Source organism: Caenorhabditis remanei, chromosome II (genome assembly GCF_010183535.1).
Source record: "Caenorhabditis remanei strain PX506 chromosome II, whole genome shotgun sequence".
Classification (NCBI taxonomy): Eukaryota; Metazoa; Nematoda; class Chromadorea; order Rhabditida; family Rhabditidae; genus Caenorhabditis; species Caenorhabditis remanei.
In genome coordinates this window covers 10,857,650-10,880,107 of record NC_071329.1, presented here as the reverse complement: position 1 = coordinate 10,880,107, position 22,458 = coordinate 10,857,650, and the positions used below count along the sequence as shown (strand labels likewise).

Genomic DNA, 22,458 nt, shown 5'->3' with positions numbered 1-22,458 from the left:
CGATTCAATGACTCTGAGAGAATCAATTAAATCAGGAAGAAGCAGAGGAAAGCATGCTTAACATGAAGAAGTATGTGAAAGAAGGACACCGGGAAAGTTGTAAATCAGCCAGGCGGTCGAAGGAGACAGACGGAAAAGAACGTGTTTTTGTCCCCTGTCCGTTCACGTACAAGTGTCTCGCTCTCAAGGCAAGCTTCTTCTATTCAAACTAACTGTTTTCTCTTTTTTCCCCCACAGATTTCTCTTTTTTGTATTTCTATAAAGAGATAATTCGATTGTGTGTTCAAAAGGAAGACGACCGAATCAAGAATCAACCTATTAGCATAGTTTATCTCTTCTGAACACTTCCTTCAATGCGCCTAAAGTGCAATTTCTTCTTTTATTCTGGTCACTATGAGATCTGAAAAGATATTATTCTGCGGGTATTTGATACTTATTTCTGTTGAATGCGTGATAGCTCAATTCGTTTCGAATGAAAGTATAAAGGTGAGTATTGGGGGAACAAAGGGATACGGTAGGTTCAATGATAGAATATGAGACACTCAATAGAACACTAATCCTACCGGTTCGAGTTGATTGGGTTTCTGACACCTTTCGTCCTGTTTTTCAATTGTTGAACTTTCCATTTCTAATATCTCGTTCCGACTAGAATCTAGTAGCAAAACGCGCTGTTCTTCTCGGTCAGATATAGTCAGGATATCGTTAAAATAATGATATGTCTTCTGAGTTATAATTGTTTTAGCTCCATGACATCCTAAAACCATCGGACACTCATCGCTTATTCGATACACTGCAATATTCTGTAGAAGAACAATATTCAGATTCCCACCTATCGTTTGTGAGTTTCCGTCATGAGTCATACATTAACTTTGCATTTTAAGGATGTCTCCACGATATACAATTACTCAGAAAAACCGATTTCAATTGGAAAATTGAATCGAAAATATAGGTGAGAGGATTAGATACTTTTGGAGTACTAGCAACAATTATTATAGAGATATACTATATGAAGGAGATATGGCAATCAGTTACAAACAATTGAGTATAATTGTGAACGGATCAACTGAATATCGAAAAGCAGCAAAGCCACGACAGAGAGAAAAAAATGAGAACGGTTCGGATAGGGTCAAAAGACAAGCATATTTAGATCAAAACTATCCTGCAACGATTTGGAAAAATGGAGTTCCTTTCATGTTCCATGAGTCTCTTAGTTAGTACAATGGAGAAATCGATAGAGAATAAATGCATGCATTTCAGACCCAATTGCAAAAGCTGCCATCCTAAAAGCAATTCATTTTTGGTATCGAGAAACATGCATTGAGTTCCGTCCACGTACATTCCAGAAAGAGGTATAAATCGACATGTAATTCTCAAATATTGTATATCTCAGTATCTTCTTTTTATTGGAAATGACGAAGGATGCTGGAGTACAGTTGGAAGAGATGCATCTCAAGGAAAACAAGTTGTCAGTATTGGAGATGGATGTGAGCATGTTCGTTTGGACTTTGGGTATCACTTTTGAAAATAACTTCAATCTGTTTCAGTTTGGAGTGACGTCACACGAACTGGCACATGCACTTGGTATATTTCATGAACAGTCGAGATTCGATCGAGACGATTCAGTGACTTTCAATCCAAGAGTCGTGGAGAAAGATTTGTTGTTCAACTTTGCCAAAGTGAGACCTTTCAATTAATCTTCGAAAACTCTGATATTGTACAGATATCCCCCCGTCAAATGTCAACTTACGGTTTACCTTATGACATCGGAAGCGTTATGCACTACACTCCAACAGAGTGAGTTTCCACGGAGAATTTTAAAGTATACTCCCAGTTTCAGATTTTCAAACATTCCATCTATTCCTACTTTAACTGCAATTGATACAAATCTTCAACAAACGATGGGTCAACTAGAAGGACCTTCTTTCATAGACGTTTACATTATGAATCAACATTATCAATGCCAAGATAAATGTCAAACACAAGCTCCTTGTCAAAACGGAGGATTCACGAACTCTCGAAATTGCAAAGTGTGTAAGTGTCCAACGGGATTCGGAGGTCCTTTCTGTCAACTGATTTCTCCATCATTTTCTCCTTTTTGTGGTGGTTTACTCAATGCGGAAGAGGTAGAAAACGTTTATTTTCTGCTAAAGGTTTTCGTATATTTCTGATTTCAGACATCCAGAAGATTTGATATAACAATCAGACAGTCAACAAATACCCGATCAAAAACGTGTGTTTATCATATAAAGGTAACTAAAACTATAATGAAGTTCCTGAGAGCTATAGTGGATTTCAGGCTCCCGAAGGAAAAAAGATCATCGTAGATATTCTGAGAATAGACTCAAAGTGCATTGAAGGTTGTTATCAAGATGGATTAGAACTAAAGATGAAAAAGGATTATCGGCCTGTTGGCTATAGGTAACCGAGTGATAATCTAGCCAGTAAAAATCAATATATTTAGATTCTGTTGCCCTGAATCATCTCGTCGGAAACTGATATCTGAAACTAACCTTGTTCCTTTTATGGTGTATTCAAGAGAAGATGATTTCTCTGTTTCATTTGAATACTCTTTCGGTGAGAATTCAGATTCCCAATGTATTAAAAGTCAATATTTTCCAGTTTCTGCCACTGCTCGATTCGACGAAGAAACCAAGACACAAGACGTTCTAATTGAGAATTCAGATGGAGTTTTCGTATCTGATTCCAGTTCTTCTCTACTTCAAAAATTAGGTTTTCGAAGACATTTATAGATTTTTTTCAATTTCAACTTCCCGGTTTTTTGTCTCTCGATAAGCTTTATTTTCCAGTCTCTGCCGTGCTTTCCCTCTCTCTTTTTGTCTCATTTCGATCTGGTTTATAATTTTATTTCGAAAAATAAATTCAATGTTGATATCATCTAATTGTTGGCAAATGTCGAAGTTTTGTAAATTGTAGACTTGTATCACAAATATCACTCAAAATTTTGGCTTCTGATTCGAGAAATTCCACTCTCCAAACAGGTGATTAGGCAGGTGAATACATCGTTTCGTTAAACTGAAATTAGAAAAAAATTGTAAGATGAAAACAGGTGGAATTTGTCATTTTTGTAGAGGTTTTGTCAACATACCTGATCAAACGAGAGTTCCATGATTGATACTTTATTCGTCATCATTGTTACTTCTCGAATTCTCTGAAAGTGGAATGAAATTTGACTTAGTAAAGGATGAGTTTGTGGATTCAACAAGGCAGGAAGGAATTAATTACAAGATTAAAGTAGTTGGAATCATTCCTCAGTTCTCAATTACTCCAGTTTCATCTCATTTCTTACCGGTGGTTCTCCATTCCTAACATGTCGTCTCTTGCATTGAATATATGTTCGACACTTGATAATTACATAAAATCCGATCATTTGAATTACAAAAATCGTTGGACAAACAACGAGCACAATCTTCGCCATTACAGAGTCTCGATGAGAAATGTTACCCTAGAAAAGATTTGTTTTTCAGATTTCCTTTATCAAAAATGAAAACAACGAACCTCTGAAAACAACTCTCCTACTGCAATTAGACTTGTTATGGCATTCAGAACGGCGATGAACAAATGATATGCAAAAGCAGGCATCAACCATTGGGTTTGTAGCTGAAAACAGCAAATGAATCATTGTATTTTTATATTAAAACTTACTCTAGTTGAGTACAAAGAGTAGAGAATGAGACCATGTGAACTACAACCACCGATCAGGAAGCAGCAAAATGCGATTTTAGCTGAAAAAGTACCAGAATGATAAAGCTATTAGATGAGGCTGATTTTGACGGCGCAATGGGAAGATATGGCTTAGTTTCCCAGCATACATCGGTATCACAGATGTATTATTCACTCTCAAATGATCAACCTAATGGCAGTGTAGGCGATTCCGCATCTAAGAGCACGTTACTTTTTTCAAAAAATGACGAAACTTGAAATAAGATTTTTGAGTTTGAAAATGGTGAAACTCTGTATAAAATAGTTCTTTCTTCGCAGATCTCTGATTCTGAACTAAAAAAGTTGAAATGTCAAAACAGAATGAGTTATCATTTCGATAAACAAATGAGATCATTCCTCAAACCCCCTTTTCCACTTCCTTATCACCTGATGAAATCACAAGTTGTACTTACCAGTTGTATTAACTGAATCTTCGTATAGATACCATGGAAATATGTATAAACCGAAACAAAATACTCCTAAAGTGGCACAAATTCCGAAAACAGCACAAAATGAGGCAACATATTTGATATGAATTCCACCGCAAACTCGAAATCTGTCAGAGTTTTCGTCGAATTCCATTCTGAAATGGCATAACTTCTGGGTACGAATTGACAAATGAAATAGGTTGTATTTCGAAAAGAAATAAGAAAACCATAAGAAAACTATAAAAAATAAAGTAAATAATACCTAGATCTATACAATATGTATTGTTTTGAAGGTGGCACCCAGACTCTTTTTGGTTTCCTCTGGGGAAAGATTCCTAATTAACAATCAAAGGAAAATGAAAAATATAGTAGGAGGGAGTAGTAATGAAACGGAAAACTTATAAATAGAAGCGGGGGATGTTAACAAGTTGATAAGAGAAAAAGAAAGCGATTTTCGAAAGAAATATGGAGTGTAGGTGAATGAGCATTAGACATGTGAGAACGACATTAAACAATGAATTGTCCATTGAGGTGTCCAGGGTAACCCGAAAAAAAACTAAAAAGAAATAGAGAGAAAGGGAGAAAAGCGTCATTGAACCAATTGATACCTACATACACAAATGAAGTTTAACTGAAATGATGTCAAGTAATCGGAAGAATACAATCTACTAATGAACTATTTGATCTTCCAAAAATTGAATAGTTCAATCGAAAGGAGCATTTTCTGAATGTGATCAACTCCTGTTCTAATTTGTTGCCTGGATTTTCATATTCTGCTCTGATTTCCAGGAAAGTAATTAGCGAGAAAACATGCGCATGGCCGATCTGCATTTGCTTGAAACCTTTGCGAAGCACGGTAGAAACTCAAATAGTTTGATTCTGATCACATATTTTATGAGAGAGGAATAATTCGATTCTAGTTCAGAACTGGCATAAAGGAAGTGAACTAAACGATCTCTGCATCTACTGATCCATTTATAAATCGAGTGAAAAGTATTCCATGAAAATATAAAAATCCGTGTTCTTGAAAGCCAATCATACTCCAATTCGAGAGTGTTATTTAGAATGAAAAGCTGAAAATAAGTGAGACTTTCGACAAAGAAATAACCTTTTTGAATAGACTATAATCATTTATAATTAGAATTCAAAAGGTTTTTTGTGCTGAGTCTCTTGAGAAGTAAGCAGCGATCAGTATTGTACTTGGAATAGTGCACGAGACATTTAAATCGTCACCTTTTTTTTTAGTAAATTGATATTTATTTTGAGAGAAAAGGATAAGGAAAACCTTGAAGCAGGAAAAAGAGAGGCAGCTACTAGAAAAATGTGATTTGCAACCAGACCAACGAAAAAATTAATCGAAAATGTTGGTTTGCTGCGAGTAGAGAGAAAAGGAAGCCTGCGTCAGATATGGAAATCAAGAGTCGTCTGAGAAAAACATAAAAGAAAAAACAGAACAATACCTTGACTCATTTTTCAATTTTGAGTTAGGGTCTTGAGATTTCCGATACTTCAGACATTGTCTTTTATAACAAAAAATAATGACGGAAGTTCTTTTCTGACTTGGAATCTATATAATTTGTATCAGTTTTTGTCAATGTTTGGATTTAATATATACGAACATACATCAGACAATATATGTCTAGGTGTGTTCGAACAAACTTGAACCCCTTTGATCTAATCTTTTGAACAATATTCAAAAATAATTAGTCATTGTTCGAGAAATGAAAAAAGTTTGTTTATAATTAGTTCAGTGTTAAAGTTCTAGGTACGCCGTGTAAAAAAGTTCAGAAAGTTCTGATTTCCAAAGCTTGGGAATTCAACAAACTAAGAAATCGTGATTTCTGATTGTCAAACCAGCTAGACACATTCCCACAACTTCTCGAAATTTTCTAGCGTCCTCACAGATAATCACTGCTGGAAAATGAAATATTGAGGAAGTTTGAACCAATCAGAGTTAGTCATCACGATGTTTCATACACTGTCGATTACAAAAATATTAGAAAACTTATGATAACGGTCAGTAATCCATTAAGAAATGAGATTTATTCTAAGAAAACACACAAAATACGGACTGATGCTTGGATGAAAACATATGGTTTTCAGTCTACAGGAGCATCCCAAGTTAAAACTCAGATAACAATACAAAACAGAATATCTTCTTCCCTTATTCACATCTAGAAGATTATACTTGAACTTGCACTAAACGTGTTTCTGAAGAGAAGAAATGCACGGAAAACTTTAATTTAAAATCACATGCTAACGAAATCTCACAACTTGCGTCTAAAAGAAATATGTCAAAATGGCGCCCATGGCTCCGCTGGCTCCAGTAATTGAATTTTTCAGCCGGTTATCTCAATTGCAGCTGCACGAACTTTGGCTTATACTGGTAGCTTGAAATGTTTGCTTCACTTCAAAATCAATGTTTTCCAATCTGAGAAAATAGAGAAAGTTGATGGGCGGAGCGAGTTGGAGACGAAATTGAAGGTTTTGCACTGCTGAAATTTCGAAAGAGCTATATAATCTAGGAATAATCATATGTTAAAAGATGAAAATGTGAGCAAAATTGAGTGAAAGATCTCAGAACTCAAATTTATTTAGTCACAGTTGAAATGTTTGGTTTTGTTTGAAAATACAGGCCCGATGGGTGAATTGAGTGAAATAACAAGAAAAGAAAACAAGGAAACAGATCGTAAAGGAAAAGGTTGATAACCCGTCAGATGAAAGAATTCAAGAAAAAGTACATAAAATCATTAGATGACGTCGTCGATTTGGAAAGAGAGACAGCACTCTAGTTGACCAATTTTTGTTGATGAATACAATGTGATTAGGGCTCTAGTTTCGCTCTCTTGATAAGTAATACCACCAGTAGAACACTGAAAATATTTATTATTTAATTTTCTATCCTCCTTCTTTTTCAATCAGAGTGTCTTGAAGTCAACTAGACCGATTCCTGGAACTGGAACTCACCATTGAAAGCGGCAAACATAGCAGGAAATGCTTTAGCTGCAAATGAATCAACTCTTGCTCCCATATCAGCTGAAGCTTCACGAGAACTGTTATTCTTCCAGCTCATTCCACTTCCATTTGTTTCTCCACTGTAAACAAATATTTTTTTCGAAAGAGTTCTTTAATTATTCTTTATTAAATGTGTTTTCTCTGGTTTTTCGTATGATATCAACTTCAAACAAAATTACTTGGAGTTGTATTTGACATTTAAGCGCGGAGTTTTCAGCTGTTGAATCTCAGCAATGTCAACACTGTAGATGACTGACTCAAACGTTGAAAATAGAACGACTCCGATTTCATAACTACGGTCAGCCGAAATTTATTCACAAAATTAAGTTGAGCCTAATTCAAGTGATTTGCCATGCTAACAGATTTTCAAATTTTATGAATTTCTACACCCAACTTTGTGTTTGAACTCCAATATTCAAATTTTAATTGTAATTCATCAAAAACAACTCACCTAATGTTATACAGCTCCTCGTCATCATTGTTATTAATATTATATCTCACAGAATTGCACTTCGACGTACACGAATACTTCCTGAAACTTACTGGCCGATCACTGAAACAACTCACAACTAGACATCTTTTCGTCATTCCCCGTTCCACTCACTTTTTTATTGTGCCTCCGGCAATTGCTCGCTGAAATTTGATTCGTCGTGACCTCCTCTTGATTTCTGTTATTTTATCAACGAATCCGACGACTGCTAACTCAACGAGCGAAAAGAAGATAAATGCGACGCAAACAAAAAACCACAGATCAATGGCCTGAAATGAAGAATTTCAGATAATATTAAGAAGAAAACTGAAAACTCACTTTAACGAAAGAGACACGTGGCAGATTCTTTACAATATTACCAAATTGGAAAGTAAGAGCCATGAGGGAAGACACTCCGAGAGTTATTCTGGCAGGAAGAGCACGAGTATCAATCCAAAATGCAATCCAGGAGATGAAAACTGATAGATATGTTGGAAGATACATTTGGAGAACATAGTACCCATATAATCTTTTGAACCTGAATATAAATAACTGAGAATTTGTTCTGAAGATTCCTGAAATGTAAGATCTCTGAAAACTACAAGGAACTATTTCTTGTCCCTTACAAATTTTCGAACAGAGTTGATTTCTTTTGTTGATTTTTCAACTCAATTACAGACGAATATGTCTGCCGACTCACCTAAAAGTAACTTTGAGTTGATCCCACATTCCAGCCGTATATTCATTCGACGTTTTCCCCCATGTCACATTATAAAATTGAAAATCCGGCAATCGAAAATCTTCAGGAGGAGGCATTGTTACAGGCGCCCATTGCTGCCAATTTAATCGTACTTCTGCTATATTATACGAATATGATTCGAAGACTAAATGGCATTCTTGAGCATCAATTGGAAATCTAGACAGTTCAAAACTGCATGGAGCAGACACTTGAACACGATAATTTAGCCATACGGTTCCTGAAAACATTTGTTTTTGTTTCCTTTCTGCTTAGTTTAAAAATAGCAAAAATTACCATTCGGATAAATAATAAGAAGAATATTTGATGCGGGTGACTTGTGCACTTGAGTGCTTTTGCTGTTCACAAAACACACGTTAGGTGTCCAAAGACGTTCACTGACATAGCTGTCCAATGAAAGATTTGTTTTGCAAGAGATGTTCCTGGAGAGAAAAAACAATATCAGATATTTGATATTTGAAAAGAACTAACCGATACTCTAATCGAGGATCTTCCCATACTTGACTAAACCAAACATCCGCAATGAAGGAACTCGAAATTTCAGATATTGATGAAATGTCCTGAAATATTCAGACTGTTTTGGATATCATCAGAGCAAAAAAGGTATTTTGGCTTCTGCTGAATCAGAATGTTAATCTAATTCTAGAAGGAACATGACGTTCGTGTCGGTCTAGTCGGTAATCAGATTGTTTCAGATGTATATTAGGGGGCCACGATTTCATGACTACTTTCCACCAAAACTTAGTGAAAATGGGATGAATGTAGAGTCAAATGGCACGATTTCAAAATCATTTAAACAGTCTGATATTTGTCGGTTCCAAAAGAGAAACTCACTTGAACTGTCAACTCCACACTGACTTGTACTGAATTGTTTGATGGTACCATAGTCTTATCGTAATCTTGTAGTAGATCCTAAATAAATAAAGTTAAACCTAAAATATCAAAAGATAAAATAATCAAACAAAAAACTTACGGTTAATATACTTCTCCTATGATTTGAATTGTATTCACAATGTGCCGGATCTACTAATGATTCTGTTTTGACTTCTTTCGCTACAGTAGAAATGAGAAGCATATAGATGACATCGTGCAGCATTCTAGAATTCATATTTGAAACGAATGGTTGGAACGAAAAGTTCGTTCGGAGCAGAGCACACAATTCAGACAAGAAGAAGAAGATGTGAGGGTGTAAAAAGGAGAAACAAGATTCACGCAAATTCGGAGACCATTGAATTAGAGGGGCGGTAAACGAGACGAAGAAGCAAGGACTGGTTGAGTAAAATATGTGTCAGGAAAAAGAAAAGAAGAAAGACAAAAGTTCGTATTCCAAGAATAGTGGACGAAAAGCTAACCAAACGATAAATTGGTTAGAAAAGGAAAAGAATTGACCAACTTTTAAGCAGATTTACACGAGACAAAACGAAAGAAAATGCAGAAATGGGCGGACTGTAAATAGAAATAGAAGCCGTCTATCTCTGACGTATTCTTAATTTTCCAGGGTTTCCGGAAGGAATTCACAAATTTCGGAAAGATTTAGGCTTCCGAGTGATGTCAAAATGAGTGTTCCTATTGAGAACGAACATGGAAGAGGAACAATTCAAAGAGCATTCTTTTACTGGATTGGGAAAAGAAAGAGATGAATAAGGAGGCGGAACGATACATAATTGACAGGTTTCTCAGGGAAAAGATGGGTGTTTGAACCTATACGAATGCGAATAAAGAAGGAATGAATAGTCTAGCCACAAAGAAAAATAAGGACATTTTCTATGACACATTATGGAATTATGTCATGAATTATTGGTAGATCATAAAAAATCTTGAGTTGATCTCTTTTGCATTCACTACGTTTTTATATAACTTTGCTCATACGGACTAAATTTTTTATAGTTCAAATTATTATGCATTTTCTTCTTATGTGATGTACAGATTTATCGTAAGAAGTGAGAATAATATTTCTCAAATGGAAAAATGATGTTTCTGAAATGCTTCTTGCTCAATGGAAAAGCTAAACGATTCTAGAAAAGTTGTTCATGATCAGAAAACTATTGGATTAAGAAATAAGAGTCCTTGTAAGCTTCAGAACAACTCGAGTTGTAGATTACGAATAAAAGGACATCTTAAATATTCAATCAGAACTGTCTATCCTAAAAGTTCTTGTTTTTATTCAAATTCTTGGAATTCCTAGAACAAAATTTCATAAATTTGCAGACAGAACAAGTGAGTTCTGTTGACTTTTTCGAGTGTAAACCTTCTCCGAAATCACGAGTTTTGCCCTCTACTGGAAGAGTTTTGTTGATCCTTTCATGGAGACTCGATGAATGTTTTTCTAGCACACTTTGCACTTTTTGTTGTTTCACGTTTTTATTTCACTTCTTCGAAATAACATTTTGAAGAGATTGGAACCAGAGCTATTATAAAAATTATGTTATTTTTTAGAAAAGAACAAGTTTTGTTTTGTCAATAATCATAGCAATTATAAGTGTTTTTTTGAATCTAATTAGTTATCGATAATTAGAGAAAATTTAGAAATATTGATAGGCATAATATTTCATTCGGGATATTATGAAAAACAGAGAGAATGGAATTTCTGGAATAAGTACACTTCATACAAAAGTTATCCTCAAAGATCAGAAAAGTGAAAATATAAATGTATTTTTTTCCCGTGGGAAATCTGGAGTTCGGGCGTACGAGAGTAGAGAGTAAAATATGTTTTCTAAAATGTTTTGAACTCAAAATAGAATAGGAATTCATCAGAAACTAATGATTAATCCTGCCCTCATTCTGCTCCCTGTGAATGACATTTCTCTGTGGTTGATCACAAAGAAAAATGATGAGCAAGTTTAAAGAAAGAAAGGAAAAAGTGTTCGGAAAAAGGGTTAGGTCCGACTCGATTATAATCCTGTCGACGAGACGAAAGAAACAAAAACCAAAACAACTCACAGATATTTGGACGGAGTATGGGAACAGAAAGAATTGAAAAAGAAGGAACATTTTATATAAGCACAGTTTGATAGGTTCGAAAGAAACATGTTTGGTTGGAAAAGTGTCTAGTCGACATTAGGAAAACTCTTAGACCGACCTAGACATTTTTCCAAGAGATTGGGAGAAAGAGGCTGAAAATAAATATAAACTTTTATTTTTGGAAGGTCGACCCTTCCTAGAGTAACTTGTTTTCTACGAAAGAGTACTCATTCTTTGGAATATTAACTTATAATTTGGATTACGTGGCATTCCTCAAACTATTTTCTGTTTGGTTAATCCCAGTTACCAAAGTATTAACCAAAAATATACGTGGATGTATTCGAATTGAGGCAAAAAAGTAGTGTGACATGAACGAAATCCTAACAAAAGAGAGCGTGTGTTTCACTCTAAATTTGGCAAGTTCATTGCAAAACTGATGTTGTCCAGGAGAAGCTAAAAATAACAAATAACATGAAGAACTCACATACGTAAAAGTTTTTGCAAGAAGTAAAAATAAATCATTGATCTGATTTCCTCAGGTTAATATAAATATAACTTCCTCATTATAAATAGGTAAACTGATATCAGATTCCATACACTTTTCCGTATTAATTATTGACGTAAAACAAATATTCAGACATTTTTTCTACGAATCCTTCTACAATTAGATTTCTATTTGAGACGAAAACGGAAGTACTTATGCTATTTGAGATAGAAAACCAGTACATGACACGTGCAACAAGAAAAGTAAAAAAAGAGAAATAAAAGGAGAAAAAGTGAATGAGGTCGTCTTTCCTTCTGGAATTAGAGAACGTAGCAAAGCCAGAAGGCGTTATGATGACGTTGCAGATTCTTTGAGGAAGAAGGCGTTCACTTCTCTCTCATTTTTCTCTCTCTTATAGTTCCGCTTTGCAACACAAATGTGTTCACCGGAATAATAAGTATTTTTATGCTTTATTTCTCTTTTTGGTCCACTTATAAAGTAGAAAAGAAACAAATAAATGAGTTGGAATGCTCAAATATTTTCAGAGAATACCTCAGAATATTAGAAGAGATCAAAACTTTAAATATTTTATTCTGGAAATCAACAACTGATAACATCCACAGATTCGGTGATCTTGGAGGCGGAGAATGACGATTTTTGAAATATTTTTGAAATTCTAATCGTATTCATCTGGATCTCTGATAAATTCGGATATACTCTCAGAACTATGAGCTTCGGGTAAATCTGATGAAAATGTTTAGAGAAAGCATGGTTCCCTAGCAACCACCGACCAACCAGTTCTACGGATCTTACTAAGAATTCTTTAAAATTCTTTCCATGATTCATATGCTGTTATCCATTAACATGAACATAAAGTTAACAAAGAAAAATAGAAGTCATACTCAGTGAAAACCACTTGAAATTAGTGAGTCAACGAATGAATCAGCAATTGTTCTGATCAGAAACCACTGCTCTAAAAAGCAGTGATTGTATGAATGAAGGTTTGAATAGAAATAGGCATCCGAGCATAAAAGTGGAAAACGGATAGAAAAACGTGGAGAAAATTGGAAATTTGTGTATTTGAGCCAGAGAGGAAAAGTGTGTAGTAGTGTGGCAACATTACCAGATTGTCCCCCGGGATGGGACAGCCGGCTGTGTAATCGAGTAATGAGAAGAACGAATAAACGCTTCTTTTTCTGTTTTCTTTTCACTTTTTTCGTCCCTAAACCTGATAGAGAATGTCTCTTTTCGTTTCACGAATTAGACAAAGTGCACTTACAACAAAAGGTTGCAGGCGGCAGACATGGACAACTTTTTTGGTACTGTAATCCGATTAAAATGGAAATTTATGGGCCAGATCGCCGTTTATTTCACGTGCTCCTTCAAAAAATCGGCTCACTCAATGAGAATTTGAATAGGGTCTGAAACATCAGGTTTAAGTTTTAATACAAACTGAGTAAGCCAGAATATGCAACTATTTGCTCTGCTTCTGGAATTTCTTATTCTGATTTTTAGTAATTGATTCCATTTCTCAGTGTGTGAACCTCAATAATTGTGAAGTAGTGATAAACAATCACTAGCCGTGGGAGATCTGGATATTAGAGGCAAAATCAGTTACGTAAATTCAATGGAATCCCTATTAATCATTCCGAAATTGTTCTGGAAAAATCAAGTTTTCAGAAGACTAAAATTATACGGTTGTCAGAACTAGTGAGTGGCATTTACACCGACAATTTACAAATCAAGCTAACTCTACAAAAGTGGAGTGTGTTTTGGTTCGAATTCAAGCTCAGAAAAATTAAAAAAATATTTAATTAGACAGTTAAGAAATACCAAATGTGTTATGATTTTGATTGTCCATAAATGTTATTATTATCTGATATCATATAGTTGGAAGTTTTTATGATGACTTCAACTAAGTACAAATTCTAGAGAATTCAGAAAACTTAGACAAGAAAATGAGGAGACAAGACCACTGACTCCTGCCATTTCGTTCTTTTTGGGTCAAAGTCCATCTACTCAAAAATAAAAAAAAGATGAGGAAGACGAATGGAATGAATTATGAAATGAGTATGCTCACTATCTTCAAATAGTCACCAGGAAACAAATTCTTGTCTCTTTTCTTCCGAAACCGACCGTTTAAGAAGACACCCACACGCAATGAAAATCATTCAGATCACGCCTTCAGATGGCTTTCTGACATTCAACAAACCCTGAAATTAGCACAGTGTGGAGGATGAATGTGTTATGCCCTTTGCTCTTTTTTGCGTATTTCGTCACTATTCACCAATTGCTGGAGTATAAGAAAAAAGAAGAAGAAGAATGAAAGAAGACACATAAAAATTTAACGATACCAACCCTTTGAGATATTAATTAAATGTGAGACCGATCTGAATTCTGAAGGTTCTAGGTCTACATGTACTGATACGAAATGGAAAATATGGCAGAAGAATCTTCTGAGGAAAAGTTCCAACTAATAGTTCTAGGGAACATACATTTTAGTGGGTAGATTGGATGTGATCAAATCTTCGAGATGTTAGAAACTGTGTTTTGCGCTATCGTTAAGATCTTTGTTTCCGAATCGAGGCATTTTCTTTCTATTTTGAGACTCGTGTGAAGCCGCCTTTTAGTCAGAAAATGAATCTGAAATAGTTTTTGTATTCCATTTTTGGTCCCAATACCTACTTTGAGCATATTCGAAAAACGCTACAAGCACTATCATTTGAAACCGGAAACTAGATTTGGTTAGAAAAACAAAAAACACAAAACACAAGGCTTTCACACCAATCGCGGATCCTTAAAAATTCATAAAAACGCTCTACGAGTCATTAATAATTTTAGAAAGAGATTGGAGAACACGGCTTTTTAGGAAAAGAAAAGGGAACAACAAAGCATCACGATATTTGGTGAGGAGAGATATATCTTTGCAGCGTTTTGAGCCATTTTTAATATCGGGAACATGAATACATGTGAAAACGATGCTCCATTTCAACTGAAATTGTTTTGTTCAAAACTATTTCTGTGCTTTGTCAAATGTCCGTGGTTCTTATTATCGTTTATTATGAATGTAACCGTCCGGTTATTCTCTTTCGATTTAGAAAGTGAAATAACTCACTATCAGGACGAAGGAGATCTTCTGAAGATCTAACCTGATTGAAATTAGACCAGATTCATCGAACCAGTATTATATCTGATATAATAAAACACATTCCTTCGTGTACATACCTTTTTACAAAAAATTTCATTAATAAGAAGCAAGGCAGCACAATTACCGTAACCAAGAACACTCTCCAAATTGTTTTCCATCCAAAACATGACGTATGGTTTAAAAAATTAAAAACAAATTATGTAAAGGTCGGGAGAAGTTTCAAAAAGTTTGCAAATTGTTTGAGAATTGCGTGGTTGTCATCTATTAGCATTCGAATGAATTAGTTAATTAGACGAATGGGGGAGGAGAGTTCGCAAGAAAAAGTGCACGTTGACTGCCCCTCCACTTCCGAAATTAGCTTTTGCTATTAGGTAGGTCAAACTACGCGATGGGAGGTATTCTTCTGAAGATCTTCAGAGAAAACAGAATAGTACAAAGAATGAATGTATTGACACGTGTGTTCTGCCGTTCTTCGATTCTCTAGTTTTTCAAGTGTTTTTGTCTTTGATTTGTGCCGTCGAGATGTCTTGAAAAGAGAAGAAAAAAGGAAAAAGATAAAGGAAACGATGATGAAAAAAGAAAAAGACCGGAGCAATTTGTGGAGCAATAGTTAGCTCAGAACAAGAAGAAGAAGAAGAAGAAAAGAGACATGATGGTGCTCTCTGCCACCAGGTTTGGAAAAGCGACTCGATTAGAGAGAGAATGTCTCTTTGGGAGACATACAAACCAATTGTTTCCCTTATGGAAACACAAGAAAAGAAGGAAATAGGAGAAGAATAAAAAATGAAAAAAGCAGGAAAGGTTTAAACATCTTTCAGGACATATTCCTTTTATATTTGTTCTATCGGTCTTATTTATAAAGGTGAGGAAGTAGTTTTCGGATTTTTGACCTCTGGGTTTTGTCCTTAGATAGAATATGACAATAGGGTAACTGAATTATATATTGAGAACGGATCCGGGTGGCTGAGCTGTTCTGAGAAATTCTTTTGAATATCATTAGCCCTACGACTGTAGAACGACTTCAGCGTCCCTGGGTATTAAGATTAGCACAGCACCCTACGGTAGATTATAATCTGGATGAGAAATTTCTCATTCGTACTTCCTTTCATTTTAGTTTTGCCAACGGCTGACAGTAATTTGAACCTAAATCTTGATTTTTCATTTCCTAGGCTTGCGGTTATCGCAACAAATTTAAATTACTGTATATCAACCAACCTTATGAAGTTTTGATATTGTAAAAATAAAAAGACTGAATTATGAATCAACACCAACCAGTGAAATTAGATAGAGAAAATATCTGCTGATTCGATTGAACACCTTTTCTTATCTTTGTAACCCTATTGTTTTGCTTTGTAACGTAAAAAAGTGGGAAATAACAGAATACGAGAAGAATATCACAAAGCGTTCCATCGAAAATCATATTATTTTGAAGTTGCACAAGAAAGAAAAGAAGATAAAAAGAAAGAATAAAAAGAAAGAAAAAAGGGAAACAGATTGACTGCGCGATTCGGAAAATGCCAATTTTCCCACCGCACACGGATTATAGTTGTCAAGCAAGTAGGCGAGTCAACGATATTTAGAGGAAGACTGACAAAAAGTTATTCTATATGATGATTGAGTTGAGTAAAGTGTTCGGATGGAAGAGAAAGAAGAAAGTGCCTAGAATGTTTGGTTGGAGGATACCATACAAGATAGGAAGAGAAGATCAAAAGGAGATCAAAAAAGGAGAATAACTCAGGGTGTCAGTTTCCAATCAACTTCGTTTCGAAAGTTGCGAAAAAATCATCGAAAAAATCAAAGAGAAAAGTGCGAAGAACTCGTTCGGGTGGTTGTTGATGATCGATCGACTCTGACCATCAATCTGACAAGAATAATCACTTTTGACGAGTCGCCGACGGGGCTCTCTGAGAGCACAAGATGGGGGTCCATGTGTAATAAAAACATATGGAAAACGATGATTTACTGCATATTATGTAGAAAAAAGAGTGGTCACTTTGTCGTCTCACTTCATTTATTCTATTTTTTTACTTCTAAACGTTCTTTTTCGTTTCGAAATGAGTTTGTCAAAACTTTCATTTCCTTCTTCGAGCTCATTCGTTTTGGAACTTGAAACTTTTTGACTTTTAGTTTTCATAACTCAATTTTCATTTATTCTATTATTCTTGTGTTCTACTCATGGGGGCTGAAGCTGGTAAATAGTTTACAGAACATTAGGAAAAGGTACTAAACATCCGAAATAGCGAAAAACGAGTAAACGGGATCGGTATGTCGGATTTTCATGAAAACTGAAACATCTATTTTCTCTCTATTTGATACCAACGCCATTGAGTAAAGTTCTGAAGATATCTATTTGAAAAACGGATAGAATGAATGCACTATCCCTTTTCTTTTTTCTCTTTCACCAACATCTCACCCCATCAACCGCAACTGTTCATGACTCTATCATCTCTCAGCATATTTTCCACTTTTTTTTAAATTTGCTTGATGCTGATGACGATGATCATCAATGTTTGAGTTAATAGAAGCAAATGGAAATGTTAGAAATGGATGTTTAGTTTTTCTTTTTGAAAATAGTGGATGAAGGAACAAAAACTAACATTTTCGGGATCAACAGGAATTAAACTGAATGAGTGTTTTGAGAAGGAAGAGAGCCTCGTCAGGGAATGGATCAATATTCTCAAACTGCTAGAAAACTACTGGGTTTTAGAAAGAAAAAAACTGGGAAAAAACTTGGTAAGCAGTTCTCCATAAAGACTTATCATCCTGAGCTACCATAGGTATGTAGAAAATTCCAGAACCTTAACTTATAAGTCTCCATCGTCAGGAAAAGGTAACGATTACAGACATTTTGTTAGTCTGTTTTCAGTTGATTTCCCCCAAAAATTCAAGAATCAGATAGTTTTGAAAGAACTCAAATGCGTGATTCAACAATGGGAAAAATGAAAGTAAAGAGGTACGAAACGATGTGAGAATTGAGTGAAAAGGTATCAGAAAGCTTTCACATTTTCCCATTTTCACCTACATCATCACCTTCTTAATCATCTTCTTCATTGGTTCCTTTTTACAAAGAAAAATGTTAATGGAAACAAAAAAGAGGAACTAAAGAAGAGTCTCCTCTTGAACTCTTTTTTATTTTCTCTTTCTCTAGACAATAACTGGCAATTATTCTCGGATTTCGAGGACCTCCTAAAGCTCGTCGAGGCGTGACACAATTCTTCCTCCTGGACCTCTACAACCAAGCGCTCCATTTTCTATTAGAGAAGAAGAAAGTCCGTTTTTCGGTTTTGAACTCAAGACTCATACAATATTGATGGATTTAAGTGCACGAGGAGAAGAACAACTCGATTATTCGGTCATTTTTCGATTAAATTCCGGTTTGTATACGTGACTGAAACAAGTGAATAAAATGAAAAATTTAACGGAATTTTTTAGTTGATCAAACAATTTTAATGTCTCAAAAATATGAAAAAGAGTAAATGAAAACATTGCGGAAATTTGGTGGTTTCTGGGATCAAAAGAATACATTTTGTGGTTAAGAAGCTCAATCATCTGGTGGACTCTGAAAATGAAACAGACATGTTATCGAATAAGTATGGATTGAGCAGATCGTGAACCTCGGATTCCAAGCAAACGAAAAAAACTGAATCTTATCTTACAACTGTAAATTGTTTCAGATTTTTTAAATGTTTTTATGATAACAACTTCACGCCAAAGAATGAACAGAATGAACAACTAAATCAACATGATGACGTGTCTTTGACCCTTTTGACGCCTTCTCCGCTTCTCCATAAGTGACAACCCGTTTCTTGTTGCAGAAAAGATATTTGAATTGATGCCGGAACTCGGCATTTAGCGACAAGTAGACAAAAATGTTGATGCCAGAGTTGATGCAAGTGAAGTAGGTGGATGGTTTTGAAATGAAACTGACAGCCTTAAGAAGAGGAAGAAAAAAGAAATGATTAAAATGGATTATCATTGAAACTCACGTCTTCAAAGTGAACTGACACTATTGAAATTGCGTTGGGAATAGACACAAGAACAAATGAAATAAATGAAATCACGAGACTGTATCGAACATTTATGATTTGTCGACGGACCAATCTGAAATTAATTATGCATTTTATGGAGGTTTGTGTGCTCTTTCGGTTTAATGTGCTTACGAAAAATTATTATCGGAAAATAGAAAATGAGTATCGAGTGTATCGATTAGAAAACCGCAAAACGTGGTACAGTGATGGGAACGTGCATATACATTAGTTATATCGATTTCATTGAATCAATTTTTAGCAAGAAAATGTTCCCATTTTTCTGATGTTTCAACACACTGTAGATAAGTCTTTCTAAAAGTCTTTAAAATCTCACTTGTTTATAGTCGAAGAAGCCTTGATCATTGTGATACAATTGATAAGAAAACTGAAAAGATATCCGAATATGTTGATAATATAAATGAAAGTAGCATAATCATTTCCAAATGCTGCTTTTCGGCCACAATAGTACTGAACCTGAAACTAAATTCTGATCGAGATAAGAACTGTGTTCAGTTACCTTTGCATTTCTGTTGATGTATGCTATCACGAAACCAATTAACAAAGTTGGAAGCAAAATAACAAGAGTTGATCCAAATAAGAAACTTGATCTGAATTATAAAACTGAGTAAAATTTTCTCAGTTTTTCTGAAAAGTGGATTATCCTGCTGAGGTTATTACCTGTTTCTGCCGTTTTTATGGAACCAAATGGGAGTGAAAACTGCGAGAGCTCTCTGAATTCCAATAACCATTTGAACAACAGGTGGCCAGATGTCACCTGAAAAAGCGAGTAGAAATACGTCACATGAATTCAACGATTTTCTCACCGATTCCTCTTAAAATGAGCCACGGTTCAATGGCACACTGCCATGCAGTTTTGATGGGTCGATGATGAGTTTGAATCACTTCAGTATATAATTCTACTCGGTTTTTCCCCATGAAAAGAATCGCAAGAGTGTTGAATGTGTCTGCCAAACCAAGTATCATCAAGATCTGAAATTTGAATGGGGCACATCTTTTATAACTCCAAACTTCTTTGACTTACTCTATTTCTGTGTTTCTTTCGTAATGTTGGAGATGATAGAAAGACTGAGAACAAGACGATATTGAGTGAAAAACAAATTGCTCCGAAAAACACATTCATTCTGAAATAAGGCAGTTTTTTCCATACTTGTCACGGGCCGGGCCGGGCCGATTTCCAAATTTTCTCCGGCCCGGCCGGTCAACCTGGTCGGCCCGGCCCGGCCTGGCCCGACCCGGCCCTGGCCCGGCCCGGTCGGCCCGGGTGAAGCGACTTTTTTCGAAAAACATGTTTTTTTCAGCAGTAATTTTGGAAAAAGTGGTTTTTGGGGCATTTTCTGCAAAAATTCGACTAAATTGATGATTTTTATTAGTTTTACAGTGAATTTAGTGATATAAAAGCACTTGAAAATTATTTTTGGGGTGCTAAAATTTTTCCTCGGCCCGGCCCTGGCCCGGCCCGTCAAATGACAAGTATGGTTTTTTCAAGTAGTTTCATTTTCTCATTTTAACAGTTATGGTTTCTAAACAAACTGGAAATCATACAGAACAGAACCTATCAATATCAACCTAATGTGTTAGTTCGGTCAGTTTTGAAATATCTTTTGATCAAGTGCAGTTATGTGGCAAATTAACTGCATGTTTCTAGACGAAACAGCTTTTAAGTCACTTCATTTTTTTTAAGTGAAGAAGTGAGATTTTCTTTAAATGTCTAAAATATATACTCTGAAAGCATACAGGCTTATACCAGAAACTCTCAAGTGTAAATTGCAAAAAGAAAAACGAACCTGTGAAAAGAGACATAATCGTGAAGATTTGCAATAAATTCAGGAGTGATACATGAATCACATTCACTTGTTTCATTCATTTGATGATTAGAGAGGGCAAATTTACATTTTATGAAACGAGAGAAAACGATATAGAGAATGAAAAATTGGGAGATGGTATGACATGGAATGGCTCTCGTCGATTCGAATGTAATGTTGATTGCAACTAATTTGAAGACGGCGGATCGAATCGCACTCTATGTTTTCATTGAATTGTCTCGTGTCTATTCAGTTTTGAAATATAATTCGATTAGAAGTATAAACAATGAACTCACAGGTATCCCTTATCAAAAAGAATATTACTGATTTCAATAGTCCACAGATAAAAACTTGTGTCACCTTCTACCCATCTTTAAAACTCGTTGTCTTCGGAATACTTATGGCTTATTTCATTTCAGGTTGCTTTTTTCTTTTTGTTGTTACGGTCATCGTCAAGAATTTTCATTTAACTCTTTCACGAGACCTCCCGATGATAGCTACAAATGAACATCCGTCCCATTTCTCCAATATACATTTCTCCACAAATGCATGTGATTCTGTAAATGGTTCTTCTTTTACAACGCCCACCTTACTCTCTTGTAGAAACTATTTTGGGTTATTTCAAAAAAGCTTTCAACGGAATAACTCACTTGATGTGGATGGAATACGTATGAATTATAACATGCTGGCTCTCTCTGCCTTTTTTGTTGTTGTTAGGGTCAACATTGAGTTTCTTTGTTTGGGAGATGCTACTTGCAAAGAAGACTTTTCGACACCAATCTTGTTAGTATCTTTTTTTGTTGTATAAATGCACACCTATTGAACTCAAGACGCACTTATTCAAAAGTTGAAAGTCAATGAGAACTTTCGATTATCAGATTCGTTCTTGTTTCTGAAAGTCAATATGATAATCTCATCATGGACTTTAGTTGTAATATTCCTTGGTGCATATTACATAGTTTGCGTTTCTAACGAATCATCATTGATAGTGTTTTCCGGAATTCCGAGAAGTTCTAAAAATTCACAAACTGTGACAGAGTCATGGGATGCTTGTCTCCGGAATTGCAGAGCCGCTGACGAATGTGTGGTAAGTTGTTTATAATAATTACTTGGAAGAGATGAGTCATGTAATAGGTTACCTTCAAAGTTTCTGATAATGAGTGTCAAATATTCAATTTTGGTGAAATTTCGTCAATAGAACAGTCAAGAATTGGTGACGAAATCGCTGTGAAGGTATGCAGTAACACATAGAAATGTAATTATCATGAATCGTTAAGATGTATATATCAAGTGATGTTTGTCCTCAATCACATCCTTTTTTGTCATCGTCTGTCGACTTCAATCGAATTTCAAATAATCAGTTATATACAACTTCCATTTCATTTGACTCTGGTTTCTATTCTCTCAACTACAGTATAACAAGCTGCCCAGATAATACAAAACTATTTCTCCGTGAGACTGCAACAGTCTGTATTGCTTTATTCTTGTTCGAACAACCATTATGTAACACCCAACTGGAAGGATCTGGACTGTGCAAAAGGAATAACGGAACATTGACTGGTCCAGCTAACAGTGATGAATACGATTATATACAAGGCTAGTTTGAGGTTATATTTAATTATTAT

At 35.3% G+C, this 22,458-nt stretch overlaps 6 protein-coding genes across 6 annotated transcripts; 3 read left to right on the top strand and 3 right to left on the bottom strand.

The window, feature by feature from the left end:
• Positions 1 to 393: 393 nt before the first annotated feature.
• On the top strand, positions 394 to 1,355 carry GCK72_005961 (uncharacterized protein; the record flags this gene model as incomplete). Its single annotated transcript, XM_053725406.1, has 5 exons — positions 394 to 486; positions 743 to 838; positions 882 to 949; positions 996 to 1,210; positions 1,258 to 1,355. 5 exons carry the CDS (start codon positions 394 to 396, stop codon positions 1,353 to 1,355), a joined length of 570 nt encoding a protein of 189 aa, XP_053589600.1.
• Positions 1,356 to 1,409: 54 nt separating this feature from the next.
• GCK72_005960 (uncharacterized protein) lies at positions 1,410 to 2,750 on the top strand (the record flags this gene model as incomplete). Its single annotated transcript, XM_053725405.1, has 8 exons — positions 1,410 to 1,484; positions 1,545 to 1,676; positions 1,721 to 1,794; positions 1,838 to 2,123; positions 2,175 to 2,249; positions 2,297 to 2,418; positions 2,462 to 2,574; positions 2,620 to 2,750. 8 exons carry the CDS (start codon positions 1,410 to 1,412, stop codon positions 2,748 to 2,750), a joined length of 1,008 nt encoding a protein of 335 aa, XP_053589599.1.
• A 253-nt stretch (positions 2,751 to 3,003) lies between these two features.
• Positions 3,004 to 4,302, bottom strand: GCK72_005959 (uncharacterized protein; the record flags this gene model as incomplete). Its single annotated transcript, XM_003109020.2, has 6 exons — positions 3,004 to 3,033; positions 3,107 to 3,169; positions 3,308 to 3,463; positions 3,517 to 3,618; positions 3,664 to 3,743; positions 4,134 to 4,302. 6 exons carry the CDS (start codon positions 4,300 to 4,302, stop codon positions 3,004 to 3,006), a joined length of 600 nt encoding a protein of 199 aa, XP_003109068.2.
• Positions 4,303 to 6,980: 2,678 nt separating this feature from the next.
• Positions 6,981 to 9,497, bottom strand: GCK72_005958 (uncharacterized protein; the record flags this gene model as incomplete). The annotated part of the gene is made up of 10 exons (XM_003108913.2): positions 6,981 to 7,021; positions 7,116 to 7,243; positions 7,615 to 7,716; positions 7,768 to 7,922; positions 7,972 to 8,170; positions 8,333 to 8,609; positions 8,666 to 8,811; positions 8,861 to 8,949; positions 9,224 to 9,301; positions 9,363 to 9,497. The coding sequence occupies 10 exons, from the start codon at positions 9,495 to 9,497 to the stop codon at positions 6,981 to 6,983; spliced, it is 1,350 nt and encodes a 449-aa protein (XP_003108961.2).
• Positions 9,498 to 18,685: 9,188 nt separating this feature from the next.
• Positions 18,686 to 20,151, bottom strand: GCK72_005957 (uncharacterized protein; the record flags this gene model as incomplete). Its single annotated transcript, XM_003108814.2, has 7 exons — positions 18,686 to 18,913; positions 18,969 to 19,083; positions 19,345 to 19,484; positions 19,528 to 19,618; positions 19,689 to 19,785; positions 19,835 to 20,000; positions 20,053 to 20,151. The coding sequence occupies 7 exons, from the start codon at positions 20,149 to 20,151 to the stop codon at positions 18,686 to 18,688; spliced, it is 936 nt and encodes a 311-aa protein (XP_003108862.2).
• A 1,728-nt stretch (positions 20,152 to 21,879) lies between these two features.
• On the top strand, positions 21,880 to 22,434 carry GCK72_005956 (uncharacterized protein; the record flags this gene model as incomplete). Its single annotated transcript, XM_053725404.1, has 2 exons — positions 21,880 to 21,920; positions 22,248 to 22,434. The coding sequence occupies 2 exons, from the start codon at positions 21,880 to 21,882 to the stop codon at positions 22,432 to 22,434; spliced, it is 228 nt and encodes a 75-aa protein (XP_053589598.1).
• Positions 22,435 to 22,458: the final 24 nt, after the last annotated feature.